We start from the raw sequence: 23,709 nt of genomic DNA on the forward strand, positions 1-23,709 counted from the left end.
CATGACCTACTAAGCTTTACTATGATGTTTTATTGTTATTTTTGGAGAACATACGTTATGATGATGATTTTATGAATTGACATTTTCATATTTTTTTCTGCAACATACTGTACTATAACGTTTTTATGAGTGAATGAGGTTTTTACGATTTTTTGGATGACAATCTATTCTATTCATTTTTATGAATTTTTAGACAACATATGATTCTATGAGGGTTTTTTTATATACATTATATACATTTTACACATTTTTTAAACTATGCTATGACATTTTTATACATTTTTGGACAACAGACTATACAATGGCATTTTATGAATTTTTGGATGACATAATATACTATGATATTTTTATGTCTATTTGGACAATAAACCATGACGTTTTTATGAATTTATGAACGACTTACTATACTATGACATTTTATGATTTTTTTTTCGGATGACATTCTCTACTATGACCTTTTCAGGATTTTTTGGACAACATACTATACTCTGACGTTTTTAGGAATTTTTGAGAACACACCTTTTTTGATGACATACTTAAATATAACGGTTTCATTTATTTTTGGATGATATACTATACTATGATGTTTTTATGAATTTTTGGCCAACATTCTATACAATGACCTTTAGCTGATTTTTGGACAACATACTATAAAATATACAATTTTTGGAAGAATTACTGTAGTATGTTTTGATAATTTATTGGGACAACATACTTTACTATGATGTTTTTATAATTTTTTTGATGACATGCGATGCTTTGATATATCCAATTAAGTTTTTATGAATTTTTGAACAACGTGCTATACTATACCTTTTTTATGCTGTTTTAGATTACATGTTATCATGTATTTTTTATCCCCTATACTGCTAAACTTCATTATGACTTTTTTTTAATAGAGTAGGATGTCTAAAACTGTCATTGTATATACAGTATGCCAGACAGAATGTCAAAGTATGGTATATCAAAAGAAAGTCATTATATTATGTCAAAAAGTCAAAGTATAACATGTCAAAGATTGTACAGTATCCTATGCAAAAAAATAATAATTCATAGCATAGTAATTCAATAATATTTTATAGTGGAGCCATGTAAAAAAAAATTATAGTGTAGTTTGTCAAAAAAGTTGTATAGTATATCCATTAGCATAATAATAAAATAGTGAAGTCATAACCATGACATAGTATACTATGTTATAAGAAATATGTTATAGTTAAATATAGTGTGCCAAAAAATTGTCAGTTTGTCATTAAATCATGTATAGTATGTTATAAAACGTATATCAAAAATATGTTATAGGTTGTGTCATAAGAGATGTGATAATATTGTACGTCAAAAAAATAGTTTTTCACAAAAAAGACAGTAAATCATAAAAAGGGTCAGTATGGTATTTCGTTTTAGATACTGTAAAAAGTTTAAAGCACTGTGTTCACGCATTCAATGCTTTGTTTATTGAAAATGACAAGACATTCTTCACAATACAAAATTATACAGAATACAAACTGTATACCAAGTCCAGTATAAAAAAAGGAACATTACAAGTGTTACAAAGATTTTTCATTGATTTGTAATCTCGTCTTCATTAAAAGAATTTAGAAAAGTAAAATAGAACAACAAGGCACAGCCGGTACTATCTGAGAAGCATAGTGCATACAATACATACAATACCACACAAGAGAAACAACCAGTTTCACATTGTGATGAACACTTACTAAAAAAAGATTTGTTTTTTTTTTTTTTACAAGATTAAAACAACTGCGCAGGTTGAGCGGCTGGCTAGCCTTTTGTCGCTAGCTAAACGTCACTACTGTCCATCGTGGACAGGGTCATGTGGAAATGTGCTGTACTTTATCAAGAGCCAGACGTCTCACAGACATCGCGGCGTATGGCTTTTACCAAGTGCTTTCAACCACTGGAATCTGAAGCAACTCAAGTGCAAAAAAGTGAGGTCACATACTGTCTCGTCTGACTTTTCTGAAGTAAAATTTAACAAGACGGACAAAAGATCGCTGCTGATGATGATGATAGTGATGGTAAGAACAAAAGATGAATGAAGATTTTTTACAGACCCTGGATCAGGATTTGTGGGTGGTGGGGGACAGGAGCAGGGAGGAGGGTGTTCCTTCCAGGTTTGGCAGGGGGACAGGCATGTGTCCGTTGATTAGGCTGGGGAACTGTGGAGGAAGAGAAAGGGGCTGAGAGTTAGAGAGGAGGGGACGGAGGCTCTATGAAAGCTGCTTTCCGGTGAGGAACTGCAGCATTGTCACTGCTCTGGTTTCCTGTTTTTTTATTCATTGTGCCTCTTCCTTTTCGTCTCTGTCCCCTGTACCTCCACAACAGAAGGAGAAGTCAACATTACTTGTGCACAAAGGATCCGGTATGGTATGTGTGTGCGCGACTGTGTGGGTGTGACTGGTGTGTGTGTGTGTGTGTGTGTGTGCCTGTGTGTGTTTCACAAATGAGGAGCAGCTCTCGAACCAGTCCACCCTGTTCAGACTGGCTCCCCTGGGCTCAAACAGGAAGTATTCACAGGATTTCCTCTCCCTCTCATGAGCGCTGAAACAGGACACCTCTGCTGGACCTGCTTACTAAGTCTCAACTAGTTTCACAACCGCCGGTATCTGTTATTTTGCAGAACTCAAAAACATATTGTTTTCAAGTGTTATACATGCTTTCTGTCAAGTAAATACTTGCAAATTTAAAGATGCAGGATTTTCATACAAATATTAATACACAGAAGACATGCAATTTGCATTACAAATTAAACTTTTGGTAGCCTGTTAGAAAAACAGAAATTCAATTGCTTTTCTACTCCATTAGATACATTTGATGAAATGAAAATGATTAAAATAAGAAATGTTAGCTTCTTAGATAAAACAGATGCTGAGCATGTTTTCCTTTCGGGTTGGATTTACAGTTGAAAAAGGTCATAAACTGTTTATGGGCGTGTGCACCCATAGTGATCAGGTGAGGTTGGGTTTGGACAGGTGCCCGACCTAAAGTGGGAGGCATTAAAGAGGCACAGTGCCTAAAGCATGCAAATATAGCAAGGTGAAACACTGAGCATGTACACTTTAAGAGTAATAAATGAATGGCAAATTTTAAATGCATTAAAGATGCAACAAAATGATCAAAACAAATAATTTGCAAAGAAATAAACAGTGCAGCTTTTGTGAAGTTTTGGGAAGGGCAGTGACTCAGACTAAGCATGATAAATATGGGGTTAAAAACTTACATTACAGGCCTCAGACACCAGTGGTGTCCACTCACTTACTGAGGCCGTAACTAAGATTGGTCTGTTTGTCAATGAACACAAACTACTGGGTAGTACACCTTTAATGTACTCGATGCGTTAAAGAAACAAGTTGTTTCATATATGTTCATGCTGTAAAAACTGGAGCCGATCTTTTTATTACTTGTTGCAAATATTTGCAAATTCTGCCATCTTAGTCACCTGCCATAATGTTTGCCACCTGATTTTAACTACTGCTGGGAAGGACAAAAATTTTGCTGCAGTGCAAATTTCACCTGCAGCCTCCCAACTTCCTCTTTGGCTTTTAAACACTACCAATAAATAATAATCGTTTGAGCACACTGTTTGTTGTCATCTGCTATTTTTATGTGTCTATACATGTGTTTGATTCTCACCTGGAAGAGGGAGCTGTGGCCCTGCAGCCGGGCGGGGCTGAGCGGAGCGACGGGGCTCAAACTGCTCCAGAAGTGGATGCCTGACAACAGCGGACTGTGAGCCAGCAGCAAACCAGAGGGAGTCTACGAGGGGGGAGAAACACAGAGGGAGGGAGCCTACGAGTAAATAAGAGGAACCAGTGAAGACAACATATTTTAAAATACAAACACAGAGACCTACTGGTTGGAGAGCGTTGCTGTGAGGGCTTCAGTAATGTGAAACATGCTGAAATGATAAATGGACGTGTATTGGCGTTTGGAAAAACAAACTGACGGAGCCGGAAGGAAGTCTGTGGTTTCTCCCCAGAATACAGGGGTGACGTGAGGAGGAGGTGGGGGTTGTTGATTGGGGGAGGGGGGTGTCCTCAAGCACTTGTTGGAACGCTAACTAGAGAGAAAACATATGAAATCAATTTCTCCTTCTCTCCCCTGGTCTTCTCTCCCCCTCCCCCGACTTTCCCCCTGTGTCACCTCAGAGAAGTGAGCCAGTGTTGCGGAGGGACCCAGCCCTGCTCCCATTATTAATGGAATTATTGGAGCATATGGCATCACTTAGGGCCTCTTCCCCTCTCTCATAGCTTGGACTTGCAGAAGATTCCTGTAAATTGCTTGTTTTCCTCTGATCTCACTTTTTGCGCCCTCATAAACAGACGGTGTGAGTGTAGTATTAATGGCTCTCTCAACGTGTGGATAAAACCCCTGATGTGGCGGAGTTATTTGACTTTGTAACAGCTCCAATGTAAACACATTAATAACTGAAACAGATTATTAAAGACCAGTTGATGCTTGTAGCAGAGCCTGTAGCGTTATCACAAAGACCAAAATGAACCAAAAAGTCACAGCGGGATTAATTTGGCTCTAAATTTGTAGCAGAACATACTCTAAAAACTTGTACTGTAAAACCTGAATCAACCTTACAGCAGTCAATTCGTACTGAATTTACCACAGTTAACCAAACAAATTTACATTTGACCAGCACTTAAATTTGAGTATAGACATGCTTCTATAAGGCCTGTTATTTGCAGCACAGAAACAAGCTGGCAGTAATTTTGGCTTTTACCCCACAGAGCTGTTTATTTTGAAAGGTTTAATCCCAAACCAAACACAGACAATGACTCATTAAATGACTCTAAATTTGCATTTGTGCAAAACTATAAAATTGCCTTCCAACATGAAAGTATCTGTGCACATTTTACCTTCAAAATCACACCAATTTCTCTTTTTCAGACCTTTTCCCTGTTTATTTCTGAAGGAAATATTGGCTCAAGTGACTACGTAAATAAATATAGCAGTACAGTTTCCACCAACACATGCCAGGCTGTGTCAGATGTCTCTCTGACCACTTTAGGCACACTGACATCATACTCTGGATAGATCCCATCATATCCCTGTGGCCAGCCAGGCCACCACACACAGATAGCATCACAAAATTATTCTCTTTCTTTCTGAGATTTGATTATTTTTGGGCTCACTGTACTCCAGCTCTGGCTGGCACACAGCAAAATGATTGCTAGTCTACCTTAAACAATTGGGAGCAGAAATAAGAGAGCTTGACAATGAGTCAAACGGTGGCATTGGGGTGTGTAAACACGTCTGGACTAGACAGAGAGAGGTTTTAGAGGAGGTGTGTTCAGAACACACCTTGAATGGGTCACCAGTTCCCCAAAGTGCTGACAATCTTAGAGTCTCTTGACCACAGGACACAGAGTGCCACTATGTATCACTGAGATAAATCCTCTCACCTGTGCAGTGAAGAAGGCAGGAGTGAGTGACCCAGATGGCAGCGCCGGGCTGTTGAGGGCGATGGAGCCGATATCGCTCCCTGCGAGCAGCATGGACGGGGATGAAATCTCCAGAGCTTTGGGCTTTTTGCTTTTTGGTGGGAGTCCATCTCCTTGGTTACTACTACTACTCGTAGAACTACTTCTACCACTGCTGCTGCTCCTCTTCTCAGGAGGCTGCAGCGCTCGCTCCCTGTGCCCAGAGGAGAGGTTGAGGGGCTGAGCGCTCTGGTCAGAGTCCTCCTCTTCCTCCTTGGCTGTGGGGCTCCAGCTTCGGCTGGGCTGGGTTGAGGGAGAGGACGGGGAGCGGAGTTTAGGTGGCCTGGGGGAGATGTAGGAGTCTGGCTTGGCAGAGGGAGGGGAGCTCCTTTCGTTGCCATTGGTGCCAAAGCGGATGACGGAGCGTGGCTCCTCCTGGCGCTCCCGCAGAGCACGGAGCAGCTCGGGCTGGTTCTGCAGGGAGCTGATGGTGAAGGAGGAGTAGAGACCTGAGCGAAGGTAGTCATTCCGACACTGCTGCGCCCCCAGGGCTGCCAGGGTCCTCCTCTGGGCCTCCTCCTCCCCTTCTTCCTCCTCCTCCTCCTCTACCTCCAGTTCAGAGGCCTCTCCCTCTTGGAAGGGAAACCTTCCAGAAGCCAGGCCCATCTCCACTGCCTGCGGGTCCATCTTCAGGATCTCAGGGAAGGACACAAACTTATAGACAAACTTCTGGCCGATCACCTTCTTGATGATATTCTGTAAAATAAACAAACACCATTAATAAGCAGAACTCTGTACACTATTGGATATAAACCGAGAAAATAAAAGCAGAATCTGTGTCAATCATCACGGGGGGGGCTTGTTAGTCCAGCAAAGGCTAAATGCCACACTGAGGCAGAGTGCTGCATCAAAGCCGGATTTCTACTGTGTGTTTGCTGAGAAAGAGGAAGTGGAAGTGTCTATCAGGGGAGATTGTGGTTTTAAGAGAAGTGCGACAAAGAATGCAACGTGGTGCTTCACTCCTCACACATGCCTTTAGGTCTTATCAGTTACAAAAGCTGTAATGAGATGACTGGTTGGACTGTTACACAGAAGCAGCTCCTGTACATTAACCATAGCCGGTTATATTAACCTTGTCATAGTAGTAACGCAGTGCTCTGCTCAGCTTGTCGTAGTTCATGTTGGTCTTGTTCTTGCGTAGCCCCCACAGCTTTGCCACTTCCTCTGACTTCAGGAGCTTGAACTCTCCATCTGTGGACGTCCAGCATATGAGGTGCTTGTGACTTTGGTCCAGCAGCAGCTGCAGCAGGAACTGCCACAGAGTAATGGCACTATCCATACCTGCAGCGAGACATGATCGGTGTGAGAGAAAACATTTAACTGGGACAGAGGAAAGGACTCAACATCAAAGCCCTAACTGGTTAATTTAAAAAAAATAATAAAATCATATGATGTCATCTAAGATTGTCCTCCTGTGGCTTTTTATTGCCTTCGAGATAAAAATGGAACATCGTCCCCCGGAGGTGTCAGCTGACAGAAAAAGCACCAAAACTACCTACACATGCACTACCTGCCAGATGCTACAATGACAGAATAAGTACAAAACTCAAACCTCTGAGGGAAACACGCCTGGTAGTTCTTTGTACTTTGAGCTCATTACTTTTTAGTCAAGACCTGTGCCAAATAACTGCTGATGAAACAATTTTTGTGTATTTAAGGACTGTTTAGGACAAGAAGAGCTGATGATTCATCTTAATTAAAGGTTCTTTTTGCAGTATTTCTGTCTTGCTGGTGTGCTTTACTGCATACAGACTAAATTAGGTTACTGGCTGAAGAGGGAATGGCCTATAACATGTGGTGTAAGGACAAGTAGACTGCTGATGAATAGAACAGTGTGTTTTAAAGAGTGTAGTGTAATGTAGCAGCAGCAGCAGAAGAGAAAAAATATAAGGAGGAACAACAGCTCAAGCCAGAAATATGCTGCGGTTCAACCTGGCCCTCTCTCCACAGGAAGTATGACGGGCCCAGGGTGGGTTATTCCTTTAATAGAGGAATGTGCAGCCTCCAAGCTCCTGTCTGCCTGCTAGGAGCTCCATGTATTAATAGTGGAGGGGGGGGTGTTTCTGTCACCACAGACAGCAACACCACAGTAGTACTGAAAGGATTTATTAATCGATTAATGATGAGTAAGGAGTTGGCAAAAATTTTGAAAATCAGTTCATCTTTAAGTCATTTATTAAGTTAAAATGGCAAAACATGAGGTTTTTCACCATCTAAAATTTAAGAATTTGTTCTTTTTTTGTATCATTTTGAATTGAATGTTTGAGTTTTTGACTTTTGATAAGATAAAGCAAGCAATTTAAAAGTATTGCCTCCGGCTCAGAGAAACTGTGGTAGCCATGTGTTTTTCTTTTCTGGCATTTTAGATGTGGAGAAATGTTTGAAAGGTCTAATGTGTAGGATTTAATGGCATTTAGCAGTGAGGTTGCAGGACTTCTCTCGTATGCCAAGTGTATCCGAAAAGTAGGGTAATCAAATGCCCTATCTAGAGTCTGTGTTTGGTTTGTCCATTCTGGGTTACAGTAGAATAACATGGCAGACGTAATGGATGAAGACCCACTTGTTATGGAAATATAAACAGCTTATTCTAAGGTACCGAAAACACAACAATTCTTATTATCAAGTAATTATACACCAAAGAATACATAGTTATAAAAATGATTTACCATTTCTACCAATAAATGCAACTGAATCCTACACACTGAACATTTAAGATACAAATCAGTGACAGTAATCATTAGTTAGAGGCAAAAATACCAGAGAGATGCATATAGACAGGGCTCAAACTTCAATAATTTTTTGTGCCAAGTCCAAGTGCAACGAGTCTGTAGCACAAAGTATCAAAAACTATAGTATACTAAAAGTTTGGATTAAATCTCTGATGGGGTTTGTAGCTGATTTGACATCTTCACTTATTTTTTAATCAGACACTAAGTGTTTAAGACAGTTTTTCCAATTTAGACTCAATTGTATTTATCAATGTACTTTCTGGCTGTCTGTGAGATAAGTTTGACTTCTTTTCTTCAATAGAAATTAAAAAGAAATAATAGTTCTCAAAGTATCAAAAATAGGGTCATTAGGGCATCACTGAGGTACTGTTTTGGCACAAGTATAGTGATTCCATACTGATGGACCTGATCTGGCATTCTCTGCTGTCTTATCTCTGGATGTGAGGAGCGATTAGTGACTGATGCTCAGAAACAATGATAACAGACTCCGTCCAGACGACAGCGGGAGGGCTGAACTCATTTCCGACACAAGCTATCCCCTGAGCTTTCTATCTGCCATGCGAAACTACAAACCTGTCAAAGTCAGGACTTCCTCCTATTCTACTTCCAAGGACAAATGTTGAAGAGAGGGGATCCCACAGCAGGGGACCGTTTCCCCACTCCGGCCACACTTCCCACCAAAATCCCAAAGGGAGCAGGTCAAAAGATCAAATCATTGTCCCCTTTTCCACAGCTCCACCCTTTTAACCAATCTGAGCCCATACTTTGGTTTGGCTTTTAAACACTTTGAAGAAGAAGCAGAGCTTGCCTGTCAGGTCTACAATTAGGCCAATGTGACTTATAAACATTCACCTTTGCAAGATGCTGCAAATAGCACAGAGACTGTTTAAAGTATGGAGCAGCCACTGCAGGTCAGACATACCTCCTTCACATATCAGTAACCTCACTACTTATATTTGAATATTAAGAGTGATATCCATACCACACAGATAAAAATCCAATGCAACCAAAAGTCAGTGAGAACCGCAGACATGGTACGACTCCTTCTAGGCGTATTACAGGGGCATTGTGGTGGTTTTGGTCGGGAATCGGGAGCCCTGCTGCGGATGCTCGGACTGAGAAGTCTCGCTGTACGCACAAAGCCATCCAGTGTTGGCTGAACGGAAACTGCTAATGAGATTAGATGGTGTGTGCAGACATTACTTAGCCATGACTAAATCTACTCTCTTCCTGTTCGCAGACGGTGGAAAATTCAACGGGGGCCCGTAAAAGACGCATCTCTAGACAGCAGAGTGTTTGTGCATTGCTCGTCTTTTGTTTGCTTCTTTTTCTGGGAAGGCTACAGCTGTCTTCGGGAGTTAGAAGTTGCAGTGTTACGCACGGAGGTCTGGATCACTATTCTGCCCCACTGACTCATTTTCAAGATGTTGCTCGGACCGGAAGAAGGCACAACCGTGTCCGCATCTGTGCTTTACTATTCTTACTTAAAACTTAAATATACACGCGCTCTGAAAAGTTTTACACAATGCGAAAACCTCTCAACAAAGATAATTCACGTGAAGGCTAAATACAATGGCTAAGAGGACTAATCATGCGTTATTTCTCTCTACAAGACAACAAAGCGCTGTTCATAGAAAGATGTCCGTTTATTTTTTTAAGTTACCTGCGATCTCCGACTCGGTGTTTTCCCTCCGTGAAACTTTACGGTGAAGCTCGTGTGATTCCTTGTTTTTCCATGCTTGCTTCTGGTCTACACAGTTGTGCTGGACTGAAATAGGATCCTGGGCTTTTTCTTTTTCTGAGCAGGAAGTTGGAGCAGGCAGACACAGAGCCGGCTGACTTCCTCTCCCCGACGATTCCCCAGGCAGTTTGCCGTCTGTGTAAACACACTTTTCCTCCCCTCCTCTTCTCCTCTGCCTGCCCGCTGACGGCCAGCAGTGGGCCTACTTTGTGTCGGCACACATGGTGATAAAGAAACTCCTACAGCCCGTAAACTGACATCATCAGTCCGCAGGCCGCCGTGATGCGTTCAGGGGCGCCTGGTTAGTTCTGACACTTTTTTGGCCTTCATTAGATAGAAAAGCTGGAGAGATGACAGGAAATGGGGATGAGAAAGTGGGGATGATATGCAGCAAAGGGCCGCCAGTCGGATTCGAACCCGAGGCCGCTGCAGCGAGGACACATAGCCTCTGCACATGAGGCGCACGCTCTACCAGCGCCCCAGTCCTGAAACTTTCTTTCACAGCCCCGAAGTCACGTGATTTTCGGTATTGTTGTTGTTATTATTATTATTATCATTATTATTATTGTTGTTGTTTTCGTGATCCGCCGCAGTGAATAATTATTCCGATTCTTTACTTTAGTGTAGTGTTGCTATACAAAAATACTACATTGTAAAACTACTATATTTTAAAAGTACTTTGCTACAAATAATAGCCTTGCCTTCAAGATTCTCCAAATACTCATATACCAGTAAAATAGTATTAGAATCAAAATATACTCAAGGAACATAAGTAAAGTAACAATAATACATTGTAAACGTACTTTATTAAAAGTTCTGCATTAAAATTTTTCTCTCTCTCTCATATATATATATATATATATATATATATATGTATGTATGTATGTATGTATGTATGTATGTATGTATTAAATAATAGTTTGAAATATATATAGCCTACCATAAGTAAAAATAGCAATATCACATTGTAAAAGTACCCTGTTACAAGTAATAGTCCTACATTTAAAATTCTCAAAAACAAATTACTCAAATACCAGTAAATCAAAGTATTGGAAACAAAATATACTCAAGTGCCATAAGTAAAAGTAACAATACTACATTGTAAATGTACTTTGTTACAAGTAATAGTCCTGCATTAACAATCCTGAAATAATTAAGTACTCAAAAAAAAACAATGTATTGGAATCAAAATAGGCCTATACTTAAGAACCATCAGTAAAAGTAGTAATGCTACATTGTAGAAATACTCTCCTACAAGTAAATGTCCTGCATCCCCAGTTCTCAAATAAATAAACACAAAAGTTTCGCATCAAAATATACTTAAGTACGGTAAGTAAGAATTGCAACACTAGTATAATATTGACATCCAAAACATAGTGGAGTAGAGGGCAACATATAATATAACATATAACATATTATAAACTCAAATAAAGTACAAGTACCTCACAATTGTACTTAATGACAGGAACGAAGCACTTTGATTGGCCCATAACACGTTAATCTCGTTTGGTAGAGGCTGTTAGATGGTTACATTTATATTTTAAGTTAGGGTTTTTTTCCAGGCATTTTTGTGTTTATTTAATTAGGCATGTGATGACAAGAGGGGATGACATGCAACAAGAGGTCCTCCACTGTCACTGAACCAGTGCAAATGCATGGTATGCACCTTTGACCACTTGGCCCAAGGCAACACTAGGCAATGGCTACATTTAGAGGGGACACTAAGCAATGGTTACATTTAGGCAGAATTTATCTATTTATTTATTTTTCAGTTTAAAAAAAGCTTTGCTAGTATTCCGTCAGATCCTATATTATCCTATATTATTATATATATATGAAAACCAATTTTCCATTTAAGATTTCTTGTCAATTTAAACTGAACAGATAAACTATTTGTTCCTAAATCTGTTTGTTGGTTAAATCCGAATGTGGGCTCTCAGGAGGCCAGAGGTAATGTTACACCAAGGATCTGATGTAATACACCCAGATAGTGTGTTTAAAGCCTGCAGTCAAGCAGTGAACAAGCAAGCCTGTGATGAAATTGATTGCTTTGTAATGTATGCTTTGTTTAGTTGTTTAGTGTTTACTCTGTGATGCAAGATGCATTTCACAAAAATCTGACGAAGCAAAATCTAATCTGAAAGAGTAATTTACTGAAAAATTTGGGATGTGGTTAAAGCCATTCTGGGTAATGAGGCCATTTTATGCTTATAAATGAAGTGGAATCTGCTCAGGTATTATCGACACATGCAAGCCTTCAATCACAACCCAACAGTGGTGTCCAAAACACTATGTTGACTTGAGGTATACTGCATCAAATTGCAATGTTTCACGCAATTAACACAAATGAAAAACGCTGCAGAAGCCTTTTGACTTTTAGAAAATAAGATAAATACATGTAAATACATTTCATTCTTAGAGTGCCTTAGAATAAGGACATATGTTTAGTAAGTATTACTTGAATTATTTTACACCTTACATTGCTGGGCACATTTCAGAATAATTCAGTATTCTAATCTGGTTAAATTAAATTAAATTGTAAAATAACGACGCCTCCCTGGTGAGGTGTTCAGGGCACGTCCCACCGGTAGGAGGCCCCGGGGAAGACCCAGGACACGCTGGAGAGACTACATCTCACAGCTGGCCTGGGAACGCCTCGGGGTCCCCCGGGAAGAGCTGGACGAAGTGGCCGGGGAGAGGGAAGTCTGGGTTTCCCTGCTTAGGCTGCTGCCCCCGCGACCCGACCCCGGATAAGCGGAAGAAAATGGATGGATGGATGGATTGTAAAATAAATAAATGAAAATAAATAAATAGAAAATAAATAAAAAAGTGAGATTGTGATGATGCATTAAATCTTTATAGAAAAAAACACACCATCGATTAAATTGTTGCATTCCTACTACCTAATGCTGAATCAACAAATGGAGCTGCAAATGTTCATAATATTGTGTCCACCTTCTATATAATTTCATGCACTCAAAATGTCTGAGAGCAAGACAGCACTAGTAGTAACTGGATACACGTTTTGTTTGTTTTTAAATTTATGACATTTTATGAATCCGATTCAAAAGACTTTTTAAACAATAATTGATTTTTTGGGAGAGTATTGGCTGTATGTCAGCTTATACAAAAAGTCGGCAGACAAATCACATTTGGCTCCTTCATACTCCTGAACATATCCATTTTTGTCACCGCCGGAAAATCTCTGTGGTAATATCACGTGAACTCCTTTGGGTCAATGTGTCCAAACATCTAAGTGACCGACCTGTGGAGGTCAATGGTCCCCAGAGGTGCGACACCGGCGAGGCGTGGCTCCCGAGCGGTGCGTCTGATTGGCGGCTGAACTTTAGGCGACTGAAGGTGGTACCCTGTGGAGCAGAGAGCAGCGCTCACTGCAGCAGAGTCTCACTGAAGCGCAATGCCTTGTTTTACTGTCCACATCCGAGATGAGTGGCTGGCAGTGCCCTGCCGGGATACCACCAACACCATCCAGTGGCTCGGGCTCGAAGCCCTTAAACGTTACATGAAGAACAAACCGGACAACGGTGGCATCAAGTCTTTAAAGGACACGTGTTTTGTTGTGCGCAGGTGTCAGGGTCTGGGTTTACTGGACGCGGATGACAGCATCGACGATGTATTGGAGGATAATGACTTTGTCGAGCTCGGTAATGTGTGCATTTAAAATATGAGGAATGTTCATTTTACTTTATGTTGATTATGCTTTTATGCATTACATTTGGGAGAATGTTTTGCCACTGGTTGTGCGTAATTGCGCGTGTGTACCAAAACTGCAAGACGGTAAATATGATTAGTAGGATAAAACTTGTTCAATTTGTATTATCCCGCACTGACAGCTATTGAAGGCGACACAATGTCTCCTGACTTCATCCCATATGAGCCTGGAGTTTCTCACCTGTATCCTTTCATTTATTAAGTATTTGTTACATATTAATTATAGAGGGTAGGTGGGCACTGTTGGTATTGAGTACTATATATTAAATCATTTTATAAATTTGTTTTTTTCCCCATAACATTGTTTTTAATCGTGAATGACACCAACTTTTAAAAACAAATTGAACTTAAATCATATATTTGATAACATTTTTTAAATGAATAATTTCTTTAATAAAATTTTAAGCATTTTGGTGACTGTTATCCTTAATCTTACTATGTGAAATAGCACAGCAGCATACAAAGAACCTGGAGAGGTAAGTGTTAGTGTTTCTCAGTTAAACTTAAAAAAAACAAATTGTACTGACTGTTTATGTGTAACACGGCTCACATTCTGCAGTACATTTCCCTGGATGGCAACAGCCTGACATCGACAGATCTGGTCAACTTAGGAAGGGGACTCTACAAGATAAAGGTAATGATCGACAAATGGTATTTGTTGTCACAACTGGTCTGTGTAATATTTGACTGAATACAATCTCTTCTCTCACCAACATTTTTAGCTGAATCAGGAGGCGGAAAAAAAAGTTGTGCAAGCCAGAGAACTTTTGGACACCATTGTCAAAGAAAACAAAGGTTTGGATATTTAATGATTAAGACCTCAAAGGCACTGATCTTAACCAGCTACTGCAAAAATACAGTTTCCGAAATCAGCGATCCAGTTTTTAAGTTCTCTTCATCTCTCACTCTCTGTTCCCCACAGTTGTCTATGGAATCACAACTGGTTTTGGCAAATTTGCCCGAACAGTCATTCCTGTCAGCAAGCTCAAGTAAAGACAATATTTAACTGTATTTTGCTAGATTTTCTGTCAGAAAATGAGTTGTTTTTATGTGCTGATGTGTGCTTATTCTACAGAGAGCTGCAAGAGAATTTGGTGCGGTCACACTCAGCAGGTAGTAAAGCTCTTTGCAAAGCTTTATTAGTCTTTTTTTAGGTTTTATTTGTATCAATATTATAAATGTTATGCCCTGGTGTGTAGGTGTGGGAAACCCACTCAGCCCAGAAAGGACCCGCATGCTGCTCGCTCTCAGGATCAATGTTCTGGCCAAAGGCCACAGCGGGATTTCTCTGGAAACGCTTCATGCCATGATCCAAGCCTTCAATGGTGAGCCACCAGTCTCACTTTACCTTATCTAACCTGTCGGTTTGTGCTCACTGCTGATAACTTCCTTTAGGGATCAGTATTGGGAAAGCCGACTGTCAAAAGACTAATCTTCATCTCTAACTCACTTTATTCCTGCAGCTTCCTGCCTCTCCTTCGTCCCAGAGAAGGGAACAGTGGGTGCTAGTGGGGACCTCGCTCCACTCTCTCACCTGGCCCTAGGGCTGATGGGAGAGGGGAAAATGTGGTCTCCTAAGAGCGGATGGGCAGATGCCAAATATGTAAGACCTCATAGATACAGCTTTCCATGGGTGAACAATAATAACTTGCTCAGTGCTGCAGGAAGTGTGCCTTTTTGCTTTTTAGAGTGACAGGTCGCAGGGTCCAGTAGGAAAACATGTTTGGTTTTTGATGACCCTTGACCTTTTACATGTTTTTTTTGCTTTCATCTCTGGCCAGGTCCTGGAGGCCCATGGACTGAAGCCAATATCACTACAGCCCAAAGAGGTAATGTTTAGAAACCAATCATGCTCCCCAATATTTGATTTGCTTGCACTAAAGAACGTGACCCAAGGTTCACTAGGGACACATTGTGAATTCTCCCAAATTAAAGAATTTAGGCTCTATCTAAACATATAGATATTTTTAAAAACAGATATCCCCTCCCACCTCCCCCATTTTAAATTAATTTTGGTCTACACTACTATTGTTTTTCAAAATATCTTCATACTACTCCAAACGCTCGCCAGCAGCCGTCATCTACAGTCTCCTCTTGTTGTAAAGGTAGTGCACGGTGCCAAGTGCACATGCTTACGTTACCTTTATCAAAACAATGACTGACATTGTGAGACATTGACATTGTGAGTTTCATGCCCCTTCAATATAAGGGGCAAGAAACTCTCTCAACGATATAAGTGATGCTCTTGACATGCAAAAGTTGTCCTTCCACTCCTCATCTACAGCAATCCTGCTCTCAAAATTGTCCCATCATCTGCTGGTTAAACCTGGCCCGATCCAAAACCGTAATTTCTGGCGGACCAAATAACACGGGTGGTGTAGACATTCTTCCAGGAAGTGGTGCAGTATTACTAAGTATAAGTGTAAAGTATTTGTTGGACCAAGCAATGCTGACAAGATGTTTACAAACCAGCAGTCTGCTGTTGGTAGTGTTGTTTCTGTCACAAGCTCATTATACAAAGCAACAACTGACATGCACGAATTGAAAATCATTGTTTACCAAACGCCTTCATTTTACATGTCCATATCACAGACTGTATAAATACACGGTAACCTGAATTTTGAAAAATCCGCAACTTAGTAGGCATTTTAAAAAATATGTTTTGATGACCTCGAACTCTCTTTGCATGTAGATGACAGGTGAAAACGTGGTAAAAAATAAAAGATGATGAGAACAATGATACTGTTTATATTTACAATTATGCATCACAATGTAGTGCACACTGTGGAAAGTACATCCCTCTCACTCTGCCTTTCCCTCACAGGGTCTTGCTCTGATCAATGGGACCCAAATGATCACCTCTCTGGGGGCGGAGGCCGTGGAGCGAGCCCAGGCGATTGCTCAGCAGGCAGACATCATTGCTGCTCTGACCCTGGAGGTACTTAAGGGAACCACCAAGGCCTTTGACAGTGGTAAGCAGCAGCAAAACATAAAAATAAAACATTCACAAAACTAGATGAAAACATTTACCTCAAACGTCAAAGATTCTGCTTCTCCTCCATTTTTTGTTTTTTGGTTTCATCCTGCAGACATCCATGCACTGCGGCCCCACCCGGGACAGATAGAGGTGGCCCTCCGCTTCCGCTCACTGCTGGATTCTGATCACCATTCATCCCAGATTGCAGGTCAGAGGACAGATCCATATTCTAAACACACAAGTAACTTAACATTATATCATCATAATCACACAGCGCTTTTGCTGTCCTGTGTTCAAACATATGGCTCATAGGGCCACAGTGTGTAGAGTTACAGTTCTGCCATGTTTGTGGGCATTTCCTCCCAACTAAAACACATACAGGAATATTTTTAGCACTGCGCTTGATCAAGGTACTGGTTTCAGAGCTGCAGCACTGTGGCTGCCCACAGCTCATAAATAGTTATAGCGGTTCAGATGCAGAGGGTGTATCTTCCCAAACAGATTAATAAAGTATAGCATTTTGGTAACATTAAGCCGGCATTGCACCCTTAAACACATAGTACTTAATAATTGTCGTCTGCTGTTGGTATGTTTTTCCAGAGAGCCACCGGTTCTGTGACAGAGTCCAGGATGCCTACACCATGCGATGCTGTCCTCAGGTAACCTCAAGTCAAGTTTATTTATGCATCCTCAAATTCCAAGTTACTCCCTCAGAGTAAGGCTACACAGCTCTCTGTAAAATGTCAATCACAACTGCAGTTATAAATTCACCTCCCTAATTCACCTAATTATCAACTGATTTGATCCTGTGAAGCACTTTGTACAGTAAGTTTCAACTTGAACGCCATGAATGAATAACTGATCGTCCCTCTGACACTTTTTAATAATGCTGATTGGAATTTTACAGTCATGATGGCTTGTGGAAATTTGAGTAATTATTGTTATAATTTGATTTAAAAATATCGACCTCTGTGTGTAATGACAGCTGCTCAAACACTGTTGGAGAACCTTGCTGATGCCATAACGTCATTGAAAGTGCTCTTACTTTGCCATCTTGCTCATTGACTGGTCTAATGACTGCTGGATGGGCACAAGTATTGATATGTCAACAGATGTTAATGGCATATTTACACCCATTTATGGCAAACTGTGGGAGTTGAAATTAGGTATGTGCATGTGCACCCAGCCCCATTATGATCAAGAATTACAAAACAGAATCAGATGTACACACAGTTTTACAAATCTGATGAAAAGAATGTGTATGTATATATGCATACATACAATTTTAGTCATAAACCTGCAGTTTTATGAATTTGGCCCCAGGACTTTACAGTCTGTACAACCATGAACTTTATGCTCAATATGAAAAGAAAAATCTCTGTGCTGGATTTTCTTGTGATAAATCCCATATGAGTGATGGTCCTGAGGCAGAGCATTCAGATTTCTGGAACTGAAGTAGAGCTGTGCTCCAAGTGTTGTTCAACTGTTCCTGAGTATACCTTTTTGTTTCGGTACACAGGTTCATGGAGTCGCCAATGACACAATAAAGTTTGTCCAGAACATCATCAATACAGAAATCAACAGTGCCACTGACAATCCTGTATCCTTCCATGGAATAAAATAATAAAACTAGACTGTTAGTAATTCTAGGTGCAACACTAATGTCTCTGCTATCAAAACTGTAAGTTGGTTCAATCACCAATTCTAGGTTTGCCATAAATTCTGTACTAGAAGTCAGAGATCTTTTTCTCTTTTTTTAACAAACACACCAGATGGTATTTGCAGAAAGAGGTGAGACCATTTCAGGTGGGAATTTTCATGGTGAATACCCAGCCAAGGTATGTATGTATGTTTGTACCTAATAAAACATATTTTCTGCTGCTGCTCTTCTGCTGTATAGATTTTGTTCTCCTCTATTTCATTGCTCTTCCCTTTCTATTAGGCTCTGGACTTTTTAGCCATTGCAGTCCATGAGCTGGCCTCCATCAGTGAGAGGAGGATCGAAAGGTTGTGTAACCCGTCTCTGAGTGAGCTACCAGCCTTCCTCGTCAACGAGGGGGGACTCAACTCAGGCTTCATGATTGCTCATTGCACCGCTGCTGCCTTGGGTCAGTGTGCAAGAAACTCACATTGAATAAAGCATTGATATCAGTAAAATTAAATTATATGTGTTACTACTACTTTAATATTACATTAAATAGATTTTGTTTGTTGGTGGCATTATATGGGTTTATTACTGAATGATGAATTTTAGGTGCAATGTTTTTATGAGTAAGAAATGGTGTTATAAATTAAAATTGCATTTAATAATTATATTTATATGTATTTACTTTTTTTTTTACTTCATGTTGTAGCATCAAACTTAACTCCAATCTCCATTTTTGTAACGTCTAGTTTCAGAGAATAAAGTTTTGTGTCATCCATCATCTGTGGACTCTTTGTCCACAAGTGCTGCCACAGAGGACCACGTGTCCATGGGAGGCTGGGCTGCTAGGAAGGCCCTGAGGGTCATAGAGCATGTGGAGCAAGGTAAGGCTCTTTAAAGATCCAGGTATGACTTTTTTGTAACTATTAAAAGGGATAGTACATTCAACAATCAAAAACATAAATTATTTTGGTGTGAGCTGCAGAGTGTTGGAGTGTTGCCATAGAGATGTCAGCCTTCGCTCAAATGCAATAAAACTATATGGCACTCGGCTTGTGGTGCTCAAAGTGCCAAAAACATACATTTGAAAAAGAAAACATAAATGTTTCTTTCTAGAAATCATGACCCGGTTACTCAAGATAATCCAAAGACCTTGTTATGAACAATTTTCTTTCTACTGAACTACACCTAACAGCTGCATGACCGTGCAGAAGGAAGCAGGCATCTACTCGTGGACAAGAGGCTAACCAATGGAAAATTGGCTAACTTCAAAGCAACAACAAGATCACAGTTAGACAAGCTGCTACTTGGTTCAGTATAATGGTCATTTGTATCAACAATTATTTAAAAAGATCTGATAACCATCTTATTTTTAGTAAGCGTTGAAAGCAACAGGCAGCAACGTCCAGTTCCTGTTGACTCTGCCACAAAAAAAGTGCAAAGGTAAAAGCATTGAAAATCATGCCAGTGTACCCCAAATGTGGACAAAAGTGCATCAGCAAACATCTGCATGGTAATAGATTAAAGCATGCTGAGTGGATATAATGGTTATCCATAAAACTGCATGTTAAAATAAATAACTTCCTGCCTCTCTAGCTAAATTTCTCTTCATTTTTGGTGGAAAATATTCACAAGAAAGGATACAATAATAGCTATAAAGAGTACAGGGGGCCTTCAACATACTATTTCTGTTTCTGACTGTTAAAACTTGAAGTATTTTTTTCATTGTATTAGAAGAGTCTCACAAGTTTTGTACATGTAATATCTAATTTATGTGATATTCCCTTGTTTGTTTAGTTTTTGAATATGTAAGTACAATCATAATGCTGCAAAACTAATTTAAGGATTAGATGAAGTGGCACATCTTCAATGGGCTCCACAGTCTCTCCTTAAAAGGTCTAGTGTGTAAGATTTAGGTTGATTTAGTGGCATCTAGCAGTGAGGACTGCAGATTGCAAGCTGCTGAAACTTCTCCTGGCTTGAATTCCTTCAGTGTTCTTTGTTAAGTGGTTTTAATCATCTGCAGAGGTCTCTTGCTCTCCATCACAAACACAGTAATTAAAACTGGTAAAAACACAGAATAAAGCAGTTACATGTTGATTAAAAACAAACAGAATTATTTTTTAAAAATCTGTTTTTCCGACACTGTTGTTGCCAAGAAGCTGCCAACAACGGTGGCTGGTGTGAAAACGCAGACGGCCGTATCTAGAGCCAGTGTTTGTCCGTTTTGAGCTGATATAAATGGCTTATTGAAAGTAATGAAAACACGATTATCATTTTCAGGTGATTGTACAGTAAAGAAACAATCTTATTGTATTATATTCCATTTCTGTCAATATATCCTCCTAAATCCTACACACCGGACCTTTCATGAAAACATGTTTCAGAACATGCATGTAGGAAACCAAAGGAGTGCTGAAGCCTTTTTAAAGCCACAGTTGTGATTTAATAATCCTACATTAATCAGTGTGATGTTGCACCTTAATTTTGGTTCAGTCCCTCAAACATATCATTAATCACTCTGATGTGTTCAGTATGCAGCGCTGAAGCCTTACTGCAAACTCAGGATTGTCATTTGACATGTCAAAAGTAGTGACATCAGCTATTGTGTAATGCTTCAACTTGGTGACTGAAATTACTACTGCTAAAAAGATGACTAACCTGAAGTAGACATTTTTAAAAAAATACTATCCTTTAGCAAATTAACTCAAAAAGTGGTTATGCATTATGTCAAATCTAATGCATGTTTTCTGTTACAAGTTCTTGCGATAGAGCTGCTGGCGGCCTGTCAGGGTATCGAGTTCCTCCGCCCACTTCGTACCACCACTCCATTGGAAAAGGTCTACGAACTTGTGCGCAGTGTGGTCAAGTAAGTCAAACAGATGTGGCCAAGGTACACCACTTTCAGTCCACAGAAATGATGTACAAGATAGTTAATATTTATCCACTGTTCCACTACTGACTCTCTAAAACCCTAAACTATTCTGTCATTAACAGACCGTGGATTAAAGACAGATTCATGTCCCCAGACATTGAAGCTGTTCACCGTCTTCTACTTGACCAGAAGGCAAGTGACAAATCCTATGGAGGAAGGAACGCGCCATATTACTGTGGATGCAAACTGTTCCCAATCTCCTCAGGGATGGAATTTAAAGGATAAAAGTTTACGTTTGATATGTTTCTATTTTCAACTCAGGTGTGGAATGTGGCCAAACCTTACATCGACAAGTATCAGACAGAGTACATCCCAGAGTCCCGTCCCATCTCCCCTACTGCCTTCTCTCTGGAGTCTCCAGCATCACCAAGGAAACGTGTTCGCCATGAGTGAACACACGTCCTACTTTTCTTTTAATTTGGATTAACTATAATTGAAAGCATCATTTATTGAGACTTTAGTGGATTTGCATGAAAACTACCCCAAAGATCAGTGACTGATTTGATGTTTTAGACTTTTGTAGACCAAAATCATAGTGTAACATTTGACATTTTTAATCCTTGAGGATATCGTGGTAACTTAATACTGGGTATTTCTCTTGTAATTAATGGGGGATGAACTTGCATACAACTTGCCTCACACCACTGTGCACTAGAGTAGTATTTATCAAAACTTTTGTTTTCCCTATAAAATGTGCCTAATTTAGTTTTTATTGCCACATGACTACCTCAGCCACTGTACTATTTACATAAAAAAAAGCTTGTAATGATGTAGAGCAAACTATGATTTAACATTTTGTTTTGTTTTTTCTGGCGTAATTATATGAAATCTTAAATGATTGTCATCTTTCTGTCTAAGACAACAACAAAAGTTTTTTAAGCTGCATTCTTTAAAGGTTTGCATGATTATGTAATCTGCTGTCTACTCACTATTCCTGGTACTATGTCTGTACATTTAGAGCATGTTTGTGGTTGACAGAAGTTATGTAACACCTGCTTATTTCTAGTTTTATAATTACAGTATGTAGAGATTACTTTAATAGTAGCAGTGGCAGAGGTACTGAAGTAGTAATAGTAGTTACAATAACAGCAGTGGTATATCTCCTATCACTGTTTTTGTCATACTTTAAACTTCTACTCCATTTCATTTGAGAAAAATATATTTTTTTATCCACTACATCTTACAGCTAAAAGAACAAGCTTATTTGCAGATTCAAATTTTATAAACAAAACATAAGTCTGTTAAAAAGGATACTGTGTGCAATATGTTTAACTATCCAACAGTATTTAGGTAGTAAAATAGTTTTGCTGTTGCTGTAATATTTTAAGTAGGCCTAATTTCTGTACTTTTACTTAAGTAAAATCTTGAACGTAGGACTTACTTTCAACACACTTCAACATACTTTCACAGAGCAATACTGCTGCTTTTACTTAAGTAAAGGATATGAGTATTTCTTTCAACACTGGGTAATACTACCATTGGAAACCTAAGTGATATAAAATCATCACGCTTTAAATTACAGAAAACCATTAAAAAAGTACAAAGTACAATGTAAAACTACAGGCAGCTACATGACAGACAAGTGGTTGCAAACAAAAGCCTGTTAATACAGGAATCAAAAGCACAGCAAGTATTGTATGAATCTTTACCTAATGTAAGTGAACTATTGTATGTCAGAAGGTTTATCCGTCAACTGATTTGACCTGAAGCTCCTCATGGTGTCTGGCTGAAGACTAGGATGAATATCATTTAGGAAATTAGGTTTATGACCATAGATCATAACACTATTTACTTTCTAAATATACATATGCATAGTTACAGGTATTAGAAAATAGGTGCAGTGTTACATCAATACGGCTCCCGCTAATAATTCTTTAAATTTTCATTTAATCTGTTGATACACTTCCAATATAACTGTTTTGTCTTTAGATTTCAGAAATGACTAGAAACGTTACAGTTAGAATTTACCTGTGCCAGAGGTTATTATACCAGACAATCAGATTAAAACTCAAAGATATTGATTTTACCATAATGTACAGCACAGAAAAGAATCAGCCTTCACATTCTAGATGCTGTAACCACCAAAATATTTGGCACTTTTGCTTGGAAATAATTAATAATAATAATAATCACCTGCTGATTTTCTGTTGACTTATTATCTGTGATGTATACATTTATAAATAAATTAGTTACGGGTGAGCAAACCATGAGAAAAAAAAAATCAAACAATATCAGTCTGTGATCACAACAGCTTCACCTGTCTTTTCAAAGCATGTTTTACCCAAAACCATTTCATTGTCTCTCAGTCCAGTATCACTCAGTATAAACAGAGCAGAACGTGTTCTTAGGTTTACATCCACACTGCTTTTGTTCTGTGTGCTCATATTTAGGGAAGTAAGTTTAACAGAAGCTCCCTGGTCCACTTAAACAGCACCTACCTGTT

General features: G+C 39.4%; 2 protein-coding genes across 3 annotated transcripts; one reads left to right on the forward strand and one right to left on the reverse strand.

Annotated features, from left to right (window-relative positions):
* Positions 1-1,428: 1,428 nt before the first annotated feature.
* LOC121949900 (ETS domain-containing protein Elk-3-like) lies at positions 1,429-16,876 on the reverse strand. Of its 2 annotated transcripts, none has more exons than XM_088080403.1 (5): positions 16,740-16,876; positions 6,580-6,788; positions 5,430-6,203; positions 3,649-3,771; positions 1,429-2,174 (listed from the first exon to the last, which is right to left on the reverse strand). In XM_088080403.1, exons 2-5 carry the CDS (start codon positions 6,784-6,786, stop codon positions 2,076-2,078), a joined length of 1,203 nt encoding a protein of 400 aa, XP_087936529.1. In that variant the 5' UTR covers positions 6,787-6,788; positions 16,740-16,876; the 3' UTR covers positions 1,429-2,075. The 2 variants fall into 2 exon arrangements, with proteins under 2 accessions (XP_087936529.1, XP_042351668.2); XM_042495734.2 differs by lacking the exon at positions 16,740-16,876 and adding an exon at positions 9,900-10,388.
* On the forward strand, positions 13,347-22,101 carry hal (histidine ammonia-lyase). Its single transcript, XM_042495733.2, has 20 exons — positions 13,347-13,642; positions 13,832-13,892; positions 14,158-14,185; positions 14,269-14,343; positions 14,432-14,504; positions 14,632-14,698; positions 14,785-14,822; positions 14,909-15,034; positions 15,173-15,312; positions 15,491-15,538; positions 16,534-16,681; positions 16,799-16,894; positions 17,287-17,345; positions 18,206-18,286; positions 18,459-18,524; positions 18,629-18,794; positions 19,081-19,215; positions 21,092-21,200; positions 21,329-21,398; positions 21,528-22,101. Exons 1-20 carry the CDS (start codon positions 13,396-13,398, stop codon positions 21,657-21,659), a joined length of 1,965 nt encoding a protein of 654 aa, XP_042351667.1. The 5' UTR covers positions 13,347-13,395; the 3' UTR covers positions 21,660-22,101.
* Positions 22,102-23,709: the final 1,608 nt, after the last annotated feature.

This window comes from Plectropomus leopardus, chromosome 7 (assembly GCF_026936395.1).
Source record: "Plectropomus leopardus strain MGB_pleo_1.0 chromosome 7, ASM2693639v1, whole genome shotgun sequence".
NCBI classification, from domain to species: Eukaryota; Metazoa; Chordata; class Actinopteri; order Perciformes; family Serranidae; genus Plectropomus; species Plectropomus leopardus.

What these genes read in the sequence shown, in the direction of transcription:
- LOC121949900 (XM_088080403.1), bottom strand. Translation starts at nt 6,786, where the DNA reads ATGGATAGTGCCATTACTCTGTGGCAGTTCCTGCTGCAGCTGCTGCTG. An exon ending in CTGCCTTCTTCACTGCACAG is followed by an intron (nt 3,772 to 5,429) that starts GTGAGAGGATTT and finishes CCCCCCTCGTAG; the next exon opens with ACTCCCTCTGGTTTGCTGCT. An exon ending in GCCACAGCTCCCTCTTCCAG is followed by an intron (nt 2,175 to 3,648) that starts GTGAGAATCAAA and finishes CTTCCTCCACAG; the next exon opens with TTCCCCAGCCTAATCAACGG.
- hal (XM_042495733.2), top strand. Translation starts at nt 13,396, where the DNA reads ATGCCTTGTTTTACTGTCCACATCCGAGATGAGTGGCTGGCAGTGCCC. An exon ending in GGTGCGGTCACACTCAGCAG is followed by an intron (nt 14,823 to 14,908) that starts GTAGTAAAGCTC and finishes CCTGGTGTGTAG; the next exon opens with GTGTGGGAAACCCACTCAGC. An exon ending in CATGATCCAAGCCTTCAATG is followed by an intron (nt 15,035 to 15,172) that starts GTGAGCCACCAG and finishes TTATTCCTGCAG; the next exon opens with CTTCCTGCCTCTCCTTCGTC.